Source organism: Schistosoma mansoni, assembly GCF_000237925.1.
Source record: "Schistosoma mansoni, WGS project CABG00000000 data, supercontig 0062, strain Puerto Rico, whole genome shotgun sequence".
NCBI lineage: Eukaryota > Metazoa > Platyhelminthes > Trematoda > Strigeidida > Schistosomatidae > Schistosoma > Schistosoma mansoni.
The window spans coordinates 803,085-825,654 of record NW_017386029.1 but is presented as its reverse complement, the minus strand read 5'-3'; the positions used below and the strand labels follow the sequence as shown (position 1 = coordinate 825,654).

At 33.4% G+C, this 22,570-nt stretch overlaps 1 protein-coding gene across 1 annotated transcript in view; it reads right to left on the bottom strand.

The window, feature by feature from the left end:
- Smp_175020 (Amiloride-sensitive sodium channel,putative) overlaps window positions 1-22,570 on the bottom strand; it is a gene marked incomplete at both ends in the record, with an annotated part of 44,261 nt that overhangs the window by 10,787 nt on the left and 10,904 nt on the right. The window contains one exon of the mRNA XM_018790555.1: window positions 72-333. Coding sequence (XP_018646185.1) covers window positions 72-333 — 262 coding nt within the window. The remainder of the gene's footprint in view (window positions 1-71; window positions 334-22,570) is intronic.

The following is a 22,570-nucleotide window of genomic DNA, read 5'->3' as shown; positions in this document are numbered from 1 at the left end:
TTCTTCAGTATCCATAGTTAATGCTGATGCAATAAATTTAGCATCAGCACCAACATGACAAGGATTTCTACCAGTATTTAAACGTGTTGTTACAGATTTAGAAAAATATAATGAAACAGATGTATCTGGTGGTAAATTTGTATGAATATGACGATCATAAGCGCTGAATGGTAATTCACCACGTTCATGTGTAATTATTATAAATGTTACACGATTAGAATTTTCTATAGTACTTTCTTGATTAATACGTATTTCTAAATAAGACCATGATTTTTCTACATTATTTGAGCGTAATTCAAATGTTGTACATAGAAAATTTCGAATATTTGGAACCTAAAAAAAATGAAATCAATGAAATATAAAGAGAAATCTGTAAATTTAACAAGAATTTAAGAGTTTAAGCGTTTACAATATGCAATGGAATCAAAATCTTGAATGATCACAAAATACGGACGACTATGTATTTTTTAAACCAAGTATATATTCAAGACGGATCCGAAGTATCTTGTCTACTCAAGATACTTCCTATCCGTTGTCCAGACACTATCAGCAACAATCTACTGTGGGAGACAACAAACCAGATTCCGGTGAAGGAAGAGATAAGGAAGAAGCGTTGAAAGTGCATAGGACACACATTAAGGAAGTCACCTAACTGCGTCACAAGACAAGCTCTCACAAGCATTCTTGAAGGCCGAATGAGAAGAGGAATACCAAAGAACACATTACGCCGAAAAATGGAGACAGGAATGAGAAAAATGAACAAAAACTCGATAGAACTAGAAAGGAAAGGCCAGTACAGAGTGGGTTGGAAGATGCTGGTCGACGGCCTATTCTTGATTGAGAGTAACAGGCGTAAGTAAGTCAAGAAAGTAATATAATCAAGACACTAAGATTAATACTCATTCACTGGCCGGATACTATCAGCAACAGCGTTTTATGGGAGAGGAAAAACCAGCAGGTTCCAGCTGAAGAGGAAATTAGGAAAAGACGTTGGAAGTGGATCCCGAGGCAAGCCCTAACTTGGAATGGTGAAGCGAAGCGGAAAAGAGGAAGACCAAAGAACACATTACTTCGGGAAATAGAAGCAGATATGAAAAGGATGAATGTTCACTGAAAAGAATTGGAAAGGAATGCTTGGGACAGGGTTGGATGGAGAATGCTGGTGAGCGGCCCATGCTCCTCGACGAGGGGTAACAGGTGTAAGTAAGTAGGTAACATTAATACTGTTTTATTCATATTTGTATTGGTTGTTTGAATCTTTTCATTGATGTTTAGAACTGCATTCAATCATTCTCATATTGGTATGTATGCATACTGTGTGGATTGACTGATATTTTTTATAGTCACAAGCATTATAAGCAGAGATGAATGAAGGCTGGCATTGGAATCCAGAATGCGTGTTTCATCCCATTTGGGACTCGTCAGCTGAATGTGCTTACATCCCAGAGTTGATGTTGACTCGGAGACTTGAACTCAGTACCGGTGTACAAGCTAGTGAGCGTCTGGACTCAGTAGCTAAGTGGATAATGCGATGACGTTTGAAGAGAATGGTACTGGGTTCGAGTTCTTTTTATTTTGAACTGTACTAAACTATAACATTTATGTATTTGGACATTTTTCATTTAGAACAGTTTTATCATTTTAGTTCGAACAATAAAACTTGAAATTTAGATAAAAAGATTTCTTTTCAATCAACTAACTATTGACCTGTACTTATGTACATATCTATATTGAAATGTTGGACAAGAACTGTAGCTCAGGTGGATGATTTTGATGGAGTTTTGTTTTTTGAGCTAGATGGTTTGCTCGTGGAGCTTTCATCGTTCTTCTGGACGACATCATCAGCATCACATTTCATTATTCTATCAAAGTTTACATCATTTTTATTAATGTACGATTTCATATCATAAAGACCTAAGGAATTATGTAGATTAATTGACCTTTCGAAATATCAAGATTTTTATAATCTATGCTCAATTATTATACAATATCTATGGTTTATGAAACATTCTCAAGTCGAACTACCTTGCATCCCGGATTCATGACCACTGCTAAACTGATACACTAACAAATGAGTGTAGAATTATTTGTTCGTACTATTTCAGTATACTATGTCTTCGTAGATGAGATCGTGTACTTTATTCAAAAAAGTTATCTTTTGAGAAAACGAACTTTAAAAGAAAGTAACTATATGATAAGTTTCCTCAGGGTATAACCTTATTTTCTCACCACCAAGTTAACAGCTTATTATTCAATATTTCAGTATTTGAATAATTTAATGTGAATCTCTGTATCTTAGTAAAAGGAAAAGTCAGTACTTTTTAATATAATACCATATAAACCGATTTAGAACTTTACCATAAAGCATTACAATTCAATCACAATAGCCTATCAATAACATCTTAATCTATCCTCTTCTATTTGATACACCAGTATTAGATCCTAACTCAATGGTTATTTATCAGAACATTTACTCTAAAGAGTATGGTAATAATATGAAAGGACTATCACAAGTACATAAAGACTTACTATTACATACATCTATACATTATTATCCGAAGAAGAAAATGAAAAAAAACCATGGAAGAAAATGTATTTTTAATGGAATAGAATCGTTTCAATCACCGACTAAAAGCCAATTTTTTTTAAATTTTTATCAGTAAGTATGATCATAAAACTTCATTTACCTTAGATACTTTTCCCCGTTACATTGTTCCAGTTTTCTTTTTTTGTGTAAAGAAAAACATTTTTTTTTGGGGGGGGAAGTTCTTTTCTACATCATTTTTAAAATTGCAAATTTCTTCGACGATTATGAAATTGAATATTTTTCCAAAAAAAACAAACGAAAAAAACCAGGATCCACAGAAATGTAACTTTATTTTGCATCATTTTCTTATCTTGAAAAATGTGGGGAAAAAAGTGGCAATATCCCATGTATCCTCTATTTTCCCTACCCTCTTACACTGTAATTTAGTCTTATAAATGAATACCATAAAACAACTGACTTCAAAGAGAAATGATAAACAGAAGACAATAACAATAATGAGGGTGGGGGGTAGTGATAAAATGAACGTTTCCAATGAAAAGTACATTATTAGACCTAGAAAAAAGTAGTCAAATATATATGTAATGAATGTAGCCTTAAGGTAGAGTGGAATATGGTTCATAGGAAAACTGAGAATCAAATAATGGAAAAGTAGACGATTATAAATTCGATTGGAAGATAAAAGATGAACGAAAAAAAACATGGAGAATTAATAAAATCACGATGAAAATATGTGGGATCATCATCATCATCGAAAATAGTGATAAATAAGTAATTTATTCTTCCTTTTGTTTCGTAAGAAATAAACCAGATTTGGCTCTAAAATTATATATGTATAGTGTGCATCCACGATCATGCACGCGGGATTCAAACCCAAGACGAAACGGCCGTCCAGTGCTTACAAATTTTGCATTGTGATCTAGCTTATATTGACTCATGAATTCAACTATTAGAATTACTACAATCTCCACAAAATCTTCATTCTGAACATAATAATAATTTGTCTCTTGTATATTTCTAGCTAGCCCTCATATGAAATCCTGAAGGCCAAAGGAGAAGAGGAAGACCAAAGAACACATTACTCTGAGAAATGAAGACACACATGAGAAGAATGAACAAAAATTGGATAGAACTAGAAAGGAAGGGGTAGGACAGAGTAGGTTAGAGAATGCTGGTCGGCGGCCTATGTTCCATTGGGAGTAACAGGCATAAGTAAATAAATAATAAATATTTCTAGCTAACTTATTGATAAAACTAACATATGATATTCCTTATAATACTAGGTCATGTTTGATTGGTAATGTAATTATTCATTCATTTTGGATAACGAGATTACCTGTAAATAAATGTATTCTAAACTATCAAGAATTAGAAGCCATTTTATCTATTTGATGGCATTTTTTATTTGAATTTTTCAGCAATACGCACTTGATACTATACATAGGATTAGATTTAGGACTATAAGATTAAGCTTTAATCATGAGATTATAACGAAATCACTTAAATAGACAAAGAATGAGAAGGAGGTTTTGTGGAGATTTTGGTAATTTAATAGTTGAATTCATGAGTCAATCAAAGCTAGACCATCATGGAAAACCTGGAAGCACTAGACGGCGGAGCCATTTCGTGGATTGGTTGAAGTTAGGCATGAACAGTGTTTGATGTTGGCCACATCAGTGGTCTAGAGGTTAAAAGTTTGCGTGCGAGAACAATAGGTCTTGGGTTCTTATCTAGCGGGGTGTGATCAAGGATGAGCACTGCTGAGGAGTCCCATATTTGAATGAAACGGCCGACCACTTCTTCCAGGTTTTCCATGATGGTCTAGCTTTCATTGACTCATGAATTCGATTAATAAGTAGATAATCGTATATTCACTAGTCAAAGGTTTCAAACTTTTATCTGAACTGATAGTCATCAACATATAAGACTTACTATATATACACTTCTCCATATAAACATATATCAGAGTATGTATTTAAATATTTAATTGATTTTAGCACGTTAATATAAAGTGATGATGGACTTGGAATCAGTAAAACTAGCTATGGGTTTACCGATTAATTTACGTATGTATCACATCTTTATTTTTGTAAGACCCCTCGATATACATTATTCGAAATACAGTAAACTGGAAAACAATGAAAGGTAAACTTTTTTCAAAAAAAGAATGACTATTACATTATCAAATTAACTTACAACTTGAGTACTTTTACATAATACTGTTTTACCTTAAATACATGAAATCGTACAATAACAATGAGCTTTCTGAACGGTGGCTACCTATGTAGTCCATGACTCATATGTCTTCCTAGTTTTAACTGATCACTTAGATAAACCGTGAATCGTATTGTTTTAGTGGCCCGTTATTTTGACGCCAATTATATGGAACGATGATATTGTCAACGAGCTGATCACTTTTATGGCCCTTTATCTCACTACAATTTGATCGTATGAATGATTGTTATTGAAATATACATATCCTCAATCCTTGTATAAAATTATCCACTTAAATCGCATTAGTGAATAACAGAATTAAATAAGTCAAATACGAGAATAGTTTTTGAATACGTATATTTTGTACATTCATTGATCTGGACAGACAATCAGAAGGACGAAGCGAAGAGGAGAAAGAGAAGCAAAATGACGCGCAGTGGAGAAGGTGTGTGAGCCAACTCATTTTAATCAAACGTTAATCGATATTGATAGTCAGACTAAAATAAGTTACAGACATGTGATGAATAAGATAAGACATTCACATACATATATGCTCCTATAAAAACAATAAAGGTTGATAAGTGAATAATTGACAACGTCGAAATGGGGTTTAGGAAGAATGAATAGATTAGTCTGTCTGGAAGCTAGAATAAGCTATGTAGTCTTAACATAGCAACCAACACTAAAGTATTGATATTACGTCTTAAATATTAATCTTATACGTATAGTACTTTAGGATAAGTGAAAATTACGCGACAGCATACAAGACTGAGAAGTCTGTTTACGTAGGCTTTTTTTGTCAAATTAATTAAATAGTTGATGTACAAACGAAAAAAACCCTTTTACACAGCGAACACTTGATCGTGGTATTAACTAATTATTTAAAAGGATTAAATAACAAAGTCGTTGATCACTGATTCCATTTTCTTTGTTGCTGTTATATCGAGTGAGTGCGTGCCCTGTTTAATATATGAGGTGATGATTCCCACCAATTAGAGAGGAGTGAATTATTGATCAGAGCAATGATACACGAAAAACTGTACGAGCAGTCTTGAGTACTTATTCAGTCCTGCTTTCTACCTAGCCCAGTCAGTTAAGTCCAGAACACCAAAACAGCCTCTACAATATGAACCATTATTCTCAAACATACTGGGTTTATATACCAATCAAATTGACCATGTCGTACCATAAAATAGAAAATAACATTTGTACAAGATCTAGCCAAATGTGGCTGTGAATAGGGGGAACAGTAATTAATGGACTAGGGATAACTCAAGAATGGTAAATCGTATAATAATAGTCTATGGGTCAAAATAAAGCTCATAATAAAAGGAACATGAATATGAATAGTTTAGTTACTTAACAGTTATAGAATAGGAAATGTACATATTACATTGGTCCATAAATAGTTTTCAAAGTTCTCATTCATAATTCTCCACGGGATACAACAGTTGCAATAACTGTTTCATTGTAAATTGATTGACGATTAATTAGCTAACCGTTAGGGAATTTATTGAGAAATCATTTCTTATTTTTTTTGTAAGACTGAACACTACCTTAATACTCAGAAACTGTACATTCCTTTTAGATAACATCTTAGTAAAACAATGTCAAAATCAAAATCTGAATATGTAAAAAGAAAACAACTTATTAGAGTTATCAGTAAGGGGTGGTAGAGATTGTTAAATTTTTGATTGAGATCATGAATCGATGGATGTTAAACCACCATCGAAAACCTAGAAGTATTGGACAAAATGGCCGTTTAGTGCTTCGGGGTTTTCGATGGTGGTTTAACATCAATCGATTCATGATCTCAATCCAAAGATTTATTAAGGCTCAGAATTGTTTTTTACACAACTAATATTTAAAACGTAAACTGTATATTCGGAAAGCATGCAGTTTGTCTAGACTTTCAATTTACAATAGAAATAGAAAGAATGAACATAGTAATTCCTTGAATATATACAGCCTATAATTGTAATTAAGCTATCTAGCATAGGAAATTATATAACTTTGTGTGGTCTGATAATAATTTTCTGTAGTCTCCACATTCAGTTTAATAAAAGAATGATAGAATAATAAGCAGAAATGAATAATGGCCAGCAGTGGAATCTAGGATTTGCGTTTCACCCCATTTGGGACTCACAAGCCGGATGTACCTGCATCTCAGAGTTGATGTTCACTCTGTGACTCGAACCCAGTATCATTCGCTTTAAACGCCATTGCGTTATCCATTCAGCTACTGAGTCGTGATAGGCACTTGCTTATGCAATGGATTCAACTGCTATTCACCATCCCATCTTTGCTTATACTGCTTACATGATTGTATTCAATCGTAAACTCGTAGCAAGAAAACTTAAAATTCATTATCCACTGTAAACACCTACTAACCATCTTTCGAGAGAAAATTAAAAAGTCAAGAAAATATGATTCAACTGAAACACCAATTTTATAGGTGTAGATTAAAGATAGAAAAAGTAGTATGAAAATCTTATAATTGTCACTCGAAAAAAGTCAAATTCCAATGTAATTGACCTTCCACTTTCATTTCTCTATATATTTAACTCTGAAACTTATCTCTCCTGTGCAATAGACAAGGTACGGTTTATATGTGATTATATACGGTTAGTGAAAGGGTAGATTGTAATTACTTGTAATGAATTACAAAAAGTCATTATGATTTAAACACTATCACCAAACATTCATAATTAGACTGAATGAATTCTATAATCCCACGTATTTTAGGTAAAACTTATGAATCAGTAATCATGTAGTGAATAAGAACACGACTGGAGACAATCGATAATTACAGACTATCTTAGTAAAATCTGACAACTATATAGTAAACAGTTAATTTGCAACATTACAATCGTCTCAATATTAACTGTTCCTTCTGTAAATATCAGTTCATCTTCTCTGATTTCATTGTTCATGCATTTTCATACAGATTGCGTCCCGTTCCTGTTCTTTCCTTATCGATCTTCTGCCAAAATACATTCTATGCCTGGCCATCGTAATATACTACTTATGTCGATATAAGTAACCCACACCACAACCATATTTATATTTCTAGTATATAGATGTGGCTAATGGAGTTCAACCGTGTCTGTTGTGATGCACTTACTCACTTAAGATAATGGTGGACGGTCTTGCAGTATAATGGATTGGTTGAAGTTATACATTAACACCGTTTGATGTTGGCCGGCTCAGTAGTATAGAGATTTAAGCACATATTTAATAAAAACAACATTCGGCTTAAGGAGGAAAGCCCCTATGAAAAGTGTGAATAAATATATCAAGATGATTGTTGTTCTAGGTTTTCATTAATTGAAATAAATATAGTGGGAGTGGTCGATAAAATAGGTGAACTCAGTGACTGAACACATAGTATTAGTTGTAAACGGGTATAACAGAAGTTATTCTACACTAAAACATGGCATCAGTCCATGAAGTCATTGACATTTGAACTTTACCACCTTAATGTGTACAAACTACCTGGATGGAGTCCGCGTGATTATCGTAACGAATTGTTTGAGACCTTAGATGACATGGCTCAAAAGCGTTTCCAATAACGAAGGTGCATCCATTCTTTGTCTTCCCGTAAACTCTAAGATTCTAAATTCCTCATAACATTTTTGATATTATTTCTCGAATTCCTATTTTCTTTAAGAGTCGTATCTTCGCTGCCTAAAATTTCCTGTTACTACTGATACTATTACTACCTGACAACTTCATCTCTTTCTGTGCTAATGGAGTATGGCAACTTGAACTGATGTACTTATGTACAGGTTCTACGTTATGATTGACTGACTGATTGATATTTATTCTACATGAAAACACAATTGATAATTAAATTTCTTTTGAAGCCTCACAAACAAATAGAAAATCATTTCAAGCTTTAACTAATCTACATTTCTGTCAATTATCGTGTCTCCTCTTTAACATAAGAATGCTTAATCACTGTAATGCGATAGCTATCTCAATTCCAAATGATTATATTATATATATGATGTCTTTGATGTTTCCACTCATTTGGATGTTATAAAGTCCACAACGTTTTAATTTTTTCAAATCCTAGCCTCATTTCAATCAATTATAATGCTAATACTACTGATTATATATTATCTATCATAACAAGGAATCACTCTACGATAGCACTAATTTATCAATCTTCATTTAACCCTGAAAACAGTTAAAACGTAAATTACTCTGCATTGATAATATGCAATTGATATTCAATGTCAAATATTTGCTTTGATTCATCATTTGAATAGAATCAATGTCAATTTTGTTTTTTAAGCTAATTGAACTCCGTCGGTCAGGGTACAATACTGTTATATCCCCCGGTGAATTACGAATGGTAACTTTTAGGTCTATTTATGGATCAATGTAATATGCCTATTTCCTATTGTACAATTATTACGTAACTGAACTATTCATATTCGTATTTCTCTTATCATTAGCTTTATTTTGACCTTTGACTTATTATCATACGATTCTTGAGTTATAATCAGTTTATTGATTACTCTGGTTTGTATAAAAACTCAGTATGTTTGTAAATAATGATTCATATTGCCGAGGCTGTTATTTGTGTTCTGCACTCAACTGGCTGGGCTAGGCAGATAGCAGGGCCGATACGCACTCAAGACTGCTCGTACGATTTCAAGTATCATTTGCGTCCGATCAATAAGTTCACTCCTCTCTAAATTGGCGTTCATATATTAAATTGGGCACTCATAAGTTATAACAAATACGTTGATTAGTCTAAATGACTCAATATGTCATGGATTATATTTTGAAGTAAGATGGTTGATCAGTATGAGCATTGACAGTTTTATGTAAAACATTTTGATGAGTTACAGTCATGAAATCAATTAAAATACACTGAATACAACTGAAAGTTTTGTATTTTACCTTCAATTCTGACGACTACCATTATCACATAGGAATAAATGACAGTCATTATGGGGAATTAATATTGAAACTATGTTCATATAATGACTATTGAACAGTCTGTATTCACAAAATTAATGACAGATGATATTTTACTATATTTGCGACTGAATAAAACATAAATATGGACTGATATAATGTCATCGTAAATCCCTAGCTAATCATTAACATTAATTCACATTAACGGATATATATAAATATATGTTCTAACCAACATCATGGTATTATTATGACCAAAAATTTCGGTTTCTTCTTCTTATAAATCAAGTCCCGTCGACTAAACATTGAAGAACTAAAGAAAATAGCATATTCTCAATTTAACACTGGAATAAAGGTCGAGTAGGTAAAAGTAAAGCTGATCTATTTACGCCTGATAATGATAACCAGCATCTTCACGACAAAAAACAGTGATTTCTGAGTATCTTCTTACGAATTGCTCACAAACTCTCATCGGTTCATTCGTTGATCAGTGATAACTGGAAATTTGGAATATAATATTAATTTTAGTTAATACAAGTGTGGTGTATACTACTTATGTTGACAGATATAAGTAGTATGTAACACAGAAATGGAATGCCTGACAGCAGAAGATTGAGAGGATCGAATTGAAGAGAACAGGAATGTAAACAACAAGTAATGTTAATAACAACAGAAATAAAGGAATGATGTAGCATGGAAAGGATAACTGACAGAAGATGTTCAAATGATATGGTTTGTATATTTTACCGAAGAACTCTGTAATTATGCACTAAGAAATGAATTGGTTTTCCCTACCTGAGCTTACTCACAATACAAGTAGTAGTATAATTTACATGACAAGTGTTTTATTTGGATTAAAATATATTTACCGGATATAATGAATTCACTTTGATTTATTACTTTAAATCAACTATAGCGGCTTGTTTAAACTTCCGGGCCACCCTATTTCCCAACATTCATTTACTGCTATTAATTTCATTGTTTGACATTTGATTAAAAAGACTAATTACATTTGATAAGCTTGTACTTACATAAAATGGTTACAACCTACAGTGATTCTAATTACTATGTAATTCTGAAAGTATCATCATAGTTTTTCATATTTTCTCCATATCATCTATTCTTTTGAAGATAAAAGAGGCTATTACTATGGAAGTTATACATTAAATGTATTTTAAAAATGAAAAGATATATCATGAAAACTATTTATAAACATTCCTTGGTTATTTACTATTTAAATGTATATAAAACTGATATTTGTTCCAGTATTGTTTAGTTTTTGTTAAGAATTTCTTCAGTCAGTCATAACGTAGAACTTCGTACGTACGTACATCAGTTCGAGTTGCCATACCACATTAGAACAGAGATGAAGTTGTCGATTCAAATTCCATAATGGTAGAAGTAGTAAGAGTATAAGCAGTAAACCGAAAGATTAGAGCTTGAAGATGTTATTCAAGGAGTACAATCCAGTGAAATAAATTTAGAAAGAGAAAGGTGTAAAGGGACATGAGGAATTCAGAAGATTAGAATTTGGGAGAACACAAATTGTAGATGCACCTACGCCATTGCAAACGATTTTGAGCCATGTCATTCAGGGTCTCTAACCATCGACTGCTATCATCTCGCGGATCCCAACCAGGTAGTCTACACCTACCGACATGTCTCAGCCCATGTTGTCAGTGACTTCGTGGATTTGTGCCAGGTTTTGGTCTAGCCGCCCCTAGCTCTCTTCCAGCCTACTCCTATACCACAAAACTTTGCTCGTCAGGGCAGTCGGTGGTTGAACATACGTACCAAGTGTCCGAGCCATCTCAAATGATGAAGTTTCACTACTTCATCAATCGATTTGCCATCCTTACCTAGTACCCGTTTCCTAACGACGGCATTACTTACTCGGTGGTCCCAGGATAGACGAGTAATGCTTCGAAGACACCTATGATCAAAAACTTGAGAATTTGTTACTGTAATCAAATATCTAATAATGAATAAACCAATTATCACAAATACAAACTAATTATTATCATTTTTATGTATTTTACAATCAAGAATCAATTCCACTGGTATACATGAGATCATAATTTAAATATACTCAGTTAGGGAATAGAAATTAAACGCATTCAAAAACAGTTGCTTATTCATATCTGATAAAATAGATTTTGTCGGCATTTGGTTATAAAAAAAAATAACAGAAATAGTTGTAGTATGTTGAGAGGTTGCATCCGACTGACAGGAAATACTGAATATGTTATTGTGTTGTTTATTATTCATTATTAAATTGTATCTATAATTTTGATAGGGTTAAGGAACTATGTGTGACACGCTTTGCTGATGAAATGTAATGTTGGTTTATTAATTTCAGAGAAATGTTTCAAGCTACTTAAAATTAAGTTATGTGTATAGTATTATCAGGTTAGTTAGATCAAGGGGCACAGAGTAAACCTTTTAGATTACTATTAAGGACCAGACTATATTAATATTTTCTAATATGCAGTTCCTGATGCTTATGAGGAAGTGGAGAGAAAATAAAATGAAAATGACATACGAAACCTGTACGATCAATCTAGAGTCCTTATCGGTCCTGTTTCCTGTCTAGTCCAGCCAGTTAAGTCCAAAACACCAACAACAGCCTCTGCAATGTGAATCATTTATTCCAAACATACTGGGTTTATATACCAAACAGACAGACCACATCGTACCATAAAATAGAAAATAACATTTGTACAAGAGTTAGCCAAATGTGGCTGTGAATGTGGGAGATGGTAAGTGACAGATAGGTCATAATTCAAGAACGGTAAATCGTATGACAATAGTTCATAAGTCAAAATAAAGCTCATTAAAAGGGTGACATGAATATGAATAGTTTAGTTATTTAACAATTATACGATAAAAAATATACTCGTAGTATCAGTCCATAAATTGATCCCAAAGTTACCATTCACTATTCTTATCGGGACATAACACAGGCGTTTATCGAATGTCATCATTGAAAGGGATATCTTAGATAAAAGTTTCATTTCAAGTAACTTAAACACTCATATCAATCGGATACCACAATTTAAAACTCTAAAGATTATAAACTTGATCACAATAAGTGACTTTGGCCATGATAAATAACCGAAGCATGATGTATTTCCCCTTAGTTACCAGCTGGGCGAGACTAAACTATACTGCCGACCTTTGAACGAATCTTAAATGACCTTGAGAAATATTAGCCAATCAGAAGACAGTATACAGTAAAAATATATTACACAAAACTCAAAAATTAAAGGGGATACTGTTCTTTTAAATGACTCAAAAACTTCTCAAGGTTAAATATAGGTTCAGAAGTTCTAAAATCATAGTGCATACGGTACAGGAACACATCCATATGGCTCCATAGTAGTCGACCTCTGAAACCATGATAAAGTCTCAAAAATTCTTTTAGCCGCGACCACATAGCTACAATGTTGTTGGTATATTGGTATGGTTTACGGTTTAGGGTTAGGGTTTAGGGTTAAGGTGAGACTATAATTTATGGACGACCTTTGAGCGACGCTAGAGAGACTCTGAGAGTATCAACATAATAACTAAGACCAAATGAGTGTTATAAACCTGTGTGAAGAATTCAAATTATGATTTACAGTTCATGGTTAAGGAGAGGAATTATACTTAGGGTTTTCATCACGAACTAACATCAGCTATAATGCCAAAACTCTATTTATCCAAATGAATAATTGAATTTTGCGCCAAAATCTTATGATCACTTCACTTGTAGACGCTGAATTATCACCTCTTCCCTAAAATCCCCTGTAAACCGATCGTACGTAAGCATCAGGTACCGAACTTAGCGCCGTGACCTTGAAAACCCGCGAAAGCTTCTGATTGGATCGGCAGTATAGTTTAGTCTCGCCACCAGCTGTTTAGGATTGTAGACAATCATTTGGAACTGAAATGTTTAAACACGTATTCATCCTTATGATTACGTCTGTTAATAGATTTTCCTTAATAAACCATTTATGTATATTACAATTTTCCCTATAAGTTGATTAATAGATTGTATAAAAGTATTCTATACATTCAAAAAAATCCATCTTTACAAAGCAACCTAATAATCTGAATGATTTATGTCTCCAATGAACCATAATTTATTTTTATTCTTGACAACTAATTATTCACTTGTCAATAAAAAATATCTACTATGATACAATCAGGTGATAGGAAATTAGAGCACCTATTAATCAATTATAAATTTATACTCAACTTAGATGTATATATATATATATATATTCATGAAACTTGGAATTACTATTATTTATAAAATAACTTATGATGAATCTATTCAGTTGTTTAGCAGTTCAAGGAATCAGATTTCAACTATCAGGTTACGGTTATATAATATAACCTTATAGGCCAGGGTAATTTTGCACTGGTTTTCAGGAGAATCAGACACGATCCAGACTTTCACGTGACAATCAAAACAGTACAGCTCAATCCCTTCTAACAGGAGAGCCAGACACTGCTCAGGCTTAACCCAACCAGTACAGCTCAATCCCGCCCCATAGGAGAACCAGACACTACATGATCTTCACCGCTACAATCCGAACTGTACAGCTCAATCCTGTGGCGCAACCACACAGGTACCAAGCACCCTGGTCCACCAGGGTGGACCCCATTTTATTAATAAAAATGGTCAATTCTTTGTTAGTTAATAACACTAAAGTTCAAACGCAGTTTTCTGATAATATATCTTGGGAATGATAAAATGTTAAGGTAAATTATGAATAAAAAGTAAAGTTAAAGTAAATTTTTCTGCTAAAAATAATATTCAATTTTCGTCAAATTCTGAACAAACCATATCATAACAATGAAAAAATAAATGAAAAATACTGAATAAAAAATCAGGTTATTTTCTTTTATTGATTATCTCAAAAGAAACCAGTACCAGTGGAGTCCAATCCGTGTTGGGTTTGAGATAGTTATCTACGTCAGACAATGAATGAATGGTTGAGCAAGATTATGAATCGATTAAAGTTAGACATGAACACCTTTGAATGTCGGCTCAATAGTCTGGTGGTCAAGTGTTCATGAGGGAGACTGAAAGACTTGGGTCCAAGTCCTATGTATGGGATCGTGGATGCGCATTGCTGATGGGTCTCTTGCCTTAACAAAACAGATGTAAATCGCTTCCAGGTTTTCAATGATGGTCTAACTTAGATCGACTTGTGAGTTCGACTGTTAAAATTACCTCAAAAGAGTCTGTTAGTTAAATCATTTCTTAAATGATCAGTCACAAGTTGCTTAGCAGTATGTGAAAATTCATTTTCAGTATCAGTAGTAATAATGGTAGTAGATGTAGAAATAAAAGTAATAACCGTCTGAATTTAAGTCTACAACTTTAATCTATGTATTTATAAACAATTTATAACACCCCTTTTATGTTATTTAGTCGGATCAGACTTAACAAATGTCCAGAATTGTGAGAAATGTTATTAATTATCAGAAGGGGTTTTGTGGAGATTTAGTATGTTTCATAATTGAAAGCATGAGTCAATTAAAGCTAGACCAACATGGAAAACCTGGAAACACTGGACAGCCGTTTCGTCCTATTATGGGACTCCTCAGCAGTGCGCATCCACGAACCTGCACTCGCGAGATTCGAACCCAGGACCTACCAGTCTCGAGCCAGAGCCCTTAACCGATAGATCACTGAACTGGCATCCAACGGTGTTAATGTCTAACTTCAACTTATCCACGAAGTTAAGCAACCATTCACCAATTGTCATCAGTGAGTTCCTATCTCACGACAGACGTGGTTTGCACTCCACTGGTCACTGCTTCTCACTAGAGCTCAAATACAATTAACACTTCACAATTAAATAAATATAATACAAGAAGACATGCTCAATAGGCATTCACTACTATTTATCCTAATTAGTTTTCAACGTTCAGCTTAGTTCCTATATTCTTCTCTCATTGAGGTAATATATTTGATAAATTTTCTAGACAACATACTTGATTTCATTTTCTCAATGTTTATATTCATCACACACAAGTCAACTATTCATAAGTGAATGTGATTATATTCAACTGGTCAGTGGGAATACATAATTAATTAAAACAAATATTAAAATAAATAAAAAAACATAAAAATCATTCATTACATATTCGAAATAAGTAGAATTCAGTAGTTTCCTATAATTCCTACAGATCATAATCAAAAACAAAAAAAAATTGTCATAAATAAAAATGGATAGTGGCTATCAGTGGAATTCAGGATGCACATTTCGTCCTATTCGGGACTCGTCAGTTGGATGTACCTGCATCTCAGAGTTGATGTTCACTCTGTGACTCAAACCCAGTACCAATCGCTTCAAACGCCATCACGTTATCCACTCAGCTACTGAGTCCTGATAGCCACTTGCTTGTGCAATGGGGGTGAAGTTTAAATTCACTTAGTATTGTTTGTTTGAATCTTCCGATTAGTGTTTAGGACTGAAATTGATCAGTCTCTTATTGACACATGTACATACTGTGCGTACTGGGTTCGAGTCCTAGAGTGAACATCAATTCTGATATGCAATTACATCCAGCTGACGGGTCCCAAATAGGACGAAACTCGTGTCCTGCATTCAACTGCTAGTCACTATCCTTCTTTGTTTATAATGCTTGTGAATTAAGGCAATATCGAGTCAATCCGCACAGTATGCACATAAGCCAATAAACCATTGATCAATTTTAGTCCTAAACATCAATAGTAAGATTCAACCAAACAATACCTAGTAAATTTAAAAAAAAAAGGATTGCTTGAATTCTTTCCTTTTACTAAAAACTAAATATATTTTTACTGATCTCTAAACATAATTTATTCAAGATTTTATCTATTTATTTATTTATTCTTCTTTTTTTTCTTGTTTTCTTTTTTGTCACTATCTCTATTAACTTAAACAACAACAAAACAAAACAAAAAAAAAGGAGAGAGAAAAATAGATAAACACATATAAAGTTGAATAACAAAATAAATTATTCTTTTATTATGATTATTATTATTTAATTAAAAATTATTGAAAAAAACAAAAAAAAATTTTTTTCTCATTTTTAATTCCCTAATTTTCATCACTTCTTCATGATACAAAATGTTTGTTTTTTGGGGGGGGGTGTTTTTATTTATATTTTTTTGTTTTTTTTTAAATTTTTTTTTAATTAGAATTTAAATGATAAAAGTTGTTCTCTATACATTTTATTATCTTCTTGAGTATATTCATCTACATAATGTTACAACAGTAATAATAATAACCAAACCCAATTATTGACATGATATAGAAAAAGATATGACTATTATGGATGTATATTCATGTTATAGGATTGCTGATGAGTCCCAAAAATAGGATGAAATGGCCGTCTAATGCTTCCAGGTTTTCCATGGTAGTCTAGCTTCGATTGAATCATGATTTCAGCTATCTATAAACAATTATTATAAATCTCTACAAAAAACTCCTTATCATATGTTCACTAGTGACTGGCTCCACGAGGTATTTCCTGGGGTTCTAATGAGAAGCAGTGACTAGTGGAGTTCAACCAGGTCTGTTGTGAGATAGTAACTCACTGAAGACAATGGTGGATGTGTCGTTCAATTTCGTGGATTAGTTGAAGTTAGACATTAAGACCATTGGATGACGGCCAGCTCAGTAGTCTAGTGGTTAAGCGCTCGCGCGCAAGACCGATAGGTCCTGAGTTCGAATCTCGCCAGGTGGGATCGTGGATTAGCACTGCTCAGGAGTTTTTTACTGTGACGAAACGGCGGTCCGGAGATTCCAGGTTTTCCATAGTGGTCTAGCTTCAATTGACTCATGATTTCAACTATATATAAAAAATTATAGGACTTGTTTATTCATTGATGATGAAAACATTTTACAAACATTAGATTCAAACAAGGAAGAGGTATTTACTTTCTATTGATGCCAGCTTAGTTGTCTAAAGATTAACTGTTCGAGCGCGAAACTGAAGGTTCTAAGTTTGAATCCTGTATGTGGGATCGTGGATGTGTACTATTGAGTAGTTTCATATTAGGATGAAACGGCCATTCAGTGCTTCCAGGTTTTTTCATGGTGATCTAGCTTACATTGACTCATGAGGTAGGAACATAGTCAGTTGGTTACCAAGCTATGATTGTTGACGCTGATTAACTTGTTCAGTAGACGCTGTCTTGGAATAGAGTCAAAAGCAGAAGCATAGTCCAGAAAAGCGCATCGAATATACTTCTTACCCTTTTACAAGCTGAACAATACATTATGATGCAGGACAACAGCAGCATCTGAGGTATTTCTTTTGTATTTGTAAGCACACTGATACGGATGAGCGTGTTCTTTTAGTGCAGGTTGAAGTAGGAGTAGCAATAATTCTCCCATTGTCTTGTCGGTAACTAACTATAAACAAAGCTAATCTTACAACTTAGAATACAATTTTCTGTCAACTTTTTTGTGTATTTTATGACTAAATTATTCAAAATTGAATTTTCATGTTGTTATTTCATATTAATCAGTTTTAATATTACTACTTACTTATTACTGCCAACAATTGTCGGATACTCAAGTTTAAACGGTAAATCATCTAATAACCTTAAACAAGTAGACAGTTGATTCTGATTAACTTAGAATAACTGAACAATTCTTAACTAAAACCTGCTACAACATCTACTTTATAACCTTTAAGTTGTGTTTCAAACTATGCATTCATGAATGAATATACCGAAGTTTAATGATTCATAACTTCAAGTTTAAATAATGTGTACAGTAGAATGATCCCTATTTAGAATTACTGGTAGCATCAAACGAAGACTTGTCAGGATCCAGAAAGCATTGAATAACAACAAATGTAGACAACTATCGTCGCTCAGGTTTCATACTCATTGACGAACCACTGAAATGTATATAAACACCAGTCAATATTTATTTTCAAAACATTAAGGCAGATATTTTTTGCATCAAATGATTAAAGCATGAAAATGTTGCTATTGATCAACTAAATAAAGATTCATTATTGTGTTCCAATTTTCACTGAAACTGATATCCGATGAAATCCCAAACCTCTTTTCAAAGGTGTACTGGTTTTCTGTGTTATCAATCCACGAGAATCTTTAACAGATCCTTTACAACTAAACTTATACCGGATATGTGGAAAAAGATAAAGATAACCCCAGTGACCAAGAAAGTATCAGGTGATAACAATATTAAATTTAAGCACATAGCAATAACTTCACCTTTTCTCAAAAAAAATGGAAGAATTATAGCCACTCCCACTTCAACCTACATTAGAAGACCAGGCTGATCCGTATCAGTGTGCTTACAAATACAAAAGAAGCACCTTAGATACTGCTGTTGTTTTGCATCATAATGTAGTGTTCTGCTTGGAAAAGAGTAAGAAGTATATTCGATGCGCTTTTCTGGACTATGCTTCTGTTTTTGACTCTATTCCAAGACAACTTCTACCAAGCAAGTTAATCAGCGTCAACGATCATACCTGGATAACCAACTGACTATGTTCCTACCTCTCTGTAGGAGTATATTACACTGTGTTTGGAAGAAACTTTTCAACAGCCCTACTGTCTTATGAAGGTGTGCGACAACAAGGCTGCTCATCTCCTTCCTCTTTTCTTTGTTTTTTTCATGGTCTGTTATCTTCCACAGAAAACACTTTTGTGAAATATGAGGACTATGTCACTGTATGTATACTGATTTCTACCCCTTCACATCCCCTTGAAATGAATGAGTTTTTATCTTTTATTGAATGGTGGTCTGATATTAATGGTCTCACACTTAATCCATCAAACTGTTAATTTTAGCCTGAGACATGAAAAGCACCTAAACGCTTTGTTAGAATCCCATAAAGCTTGTTCTATTGGAGATTCTTTGATAAACAGTGTCAAAATTCACTTATTTTGGTGTACGTGTTTTCTCTGATCTCTCGTGGTCTTCTCATGTTTTACTGTTATCGAAGAAAGTTTTCCGTCCTACTTTCTACACAAAAAGGCGGCATCCTATTTGAATTACTCAATATCTATTCTTAAAATGTGTTAATTCGTGAATATTACATATTGTTTTTCGTTGTTCTCCATTATTATTTTCCAGGCTTTCGAAAAACAGCTTCGCTGTATTGAAGATAGCGCTGAAAGCAATAAGCAGGGTGTGTGGTGAATCTTTTGAGGTCATTATTGATATGCCTGGGAATTGATATCCAAAATCTTGTAAACTCCTGGTAGGTGTTATCTTATCAGATACTAATCATCCACTTTATTCATATCTTTCTCCTTCTATATCTTCTGGTAGAACGAGACGTCAATACATTAAAATCCATACACTTGAGCAAAGGTATAAAAGCTCTAGCAAATATACTACGGGACGAATAGGTTGTTAGAGCGGACTTAGTCAACAACTTGTATTCTTAAACATGTTTAGTTCCAGGTAGTTTATCTACTTAACTTATGTATATATGTGAGCAGTTATTAGTTTTTTCTCACTTGATTTCCTATTTTGTTTTGTAAAGAAAATTGTCCCAAAAATATACTATTGAACAAAGTCATTATTAATAATAGTGATAAATCAATCAACACAAATATCATCTAGTTGCGTATTGAAAAATTTAGCTCCGTACACTAAATACTGATTAATGTTGGACTTGTGCACCACTGAATCCCGCCCCGGTGGTCTATAGGTAAGCCGTTCGTATACAGGACTTTAGGTCCTAGGTTCGATTTCTGGTTGGGAGATTGTGAATCCATACTTCTAAGAAGTCCCATACTAGAATGAAACGATTATCCAGTGCTTCTAGATTTTCAATGGTCCGCTAGTCATTTCAACTTAAAATTCAGTCTAAGATTCTTCAATAGGTTACAACTATTAAAGACATTGCTGATGAAACTTTAAGAAATGCCTATCAACCTATTTTCTTCATTGATAACTTCCAATCTTCTGAGTTAGAATGATTTAACACCTTAAAATTTGACTACATAATATGTACTATTATTTCAGAACAAAATGTAATTTTTAATATAGTTCAGACATAATCATTATCTCAATTCCGCCTGTAGCTCTTCTATAGTTACTGCCGGTCCCAAGCCCAGGTAAAGAAGGAGGATTAAGCATCGGGTTAGTGACCCAATCCCGTAGAAAACTAACTCGCCAAAAGAAACGCTAACCATAAAAATTAATCCATATCTCAATGTAAGCAACAATCAATATCATTATGTTGTCAAGTATTTAACAGTTTTGTTAGAGTACTGTTTTTCTTTTTAACCTTTGAAGAGAGATGTCATATTTTCTGACATTAAAATAAACAATTTTAAACTATGACAAATGATTTATAGTACAAAATGTCATGGATTTTGTGTTTTGTTTATAGTTAAGGCTTGTCTTCAGAAAATTAGTTGTATGGTATTAATATTATTTAATTAAGGAAACAAAAATATCATATTATTGACTAGTTATTCCGTTAAAATAGAGAAAGAATTTAGGGGTGGACGTAGAATTTCACCTTCTCCTTAATGTTATGTTAAGGTAATGACGTGACACCACTCAAACTGGAATGAGTAATATATGAATGTCCAAAGTCAAGGTTCCATTTAACTGAAGGTTACTTACTTACTTACTTACTTACGCCTGTTACCTCTCATCGAGGAGCATAGGCCGCTCACCAGCATTCTCCATCCAACTCTGTCCTGAACCTTCCTTTCCAGTTCTTTCCAGTTAACATTCATCCTTTTCATATCTGCTTCTATTTCCCAACGTAATGTGTTCTTTGACCTTCCTCTTCTCCGCTTTCCTTCCGGATTCCAAGTTAGTGATTGAGTCGTAATACACATTGGTGATTTCCTTAATGTATGTCCGATCCACTTCCAAAGTCTTTTCCTAATTTCCTCTTCAGCTGGAAGCTGGTTTTTCCTCTCCCATAAATCGCTGTTGCTGATAGTATCCGGCCAATGGATGTTGAGTATTTTGTGTAGACAACTGTTTATAAATACTTGTACCTTCCTGATGATGGTCGTAGTAGTTCTCCACGTTTCAGCTCCATACAGTACGACTGTCTTGACGTTCGTATTAAAGATTCTGACCTTGAAATTGGTTGAGAGTTGTTTTGAGTTTCATATGTTCTTCAATTGTAAAAATGCTGCCCTTGCTTTGCCAATCCTCGCCTTTACAATATAACTGAAAGAGCAACCTAATATTTTTTTCAGTTCTCGAGAGCTAGAACAAACTGTACAAAAGTGAATAACTTCAGGTTCATTGGTAGTTGCCTGGGGCGAAAGTGAAAAGAACATCTGCAGTACCAAAGTAGTTCCGTTTATGAACAATGAATTTAGACGGGATACAGCTGTAAAGATTTTGAAAAATCAATTGTTAAAATAGTTGAAACTACAGATTTTATTATCCAGTAGATATCAGATTCAAAGATGTGTCAAGGAAAAACAACAAGTCTCATTGAACTCAATGTATATCTTCTATTATACTTGATCCTATGGAGCATTTTATAATGGCTGCTAAAAGCGTGGTCTCTACTAAAATGTATATTTAAAGGTAAATATAAATCAGTCAATAATTCCTCTACTTCTACTAGAATTATTACTCAAAATGATGCATAAAGCTAGATAGGTCACGTTCATAGGCTGTATGTCTAAATCTTTAATTAACCATCGTCTTTATACCTCTCCCCCCCCTATAATATTTGATAAATTGTTTTTGACATGTGTTTTTCTCTACTTTATATTCATCGATTGAAAACTTACCTTACATATCACTCTCCTATAGATTGTTTTCATTTATATTGGCCTCTGTCTATTGTTAACCTGGTAATAAATTTTTATTGTAAACTACTATATGTAAAATAACTATAGATACGATTGTACAGTTT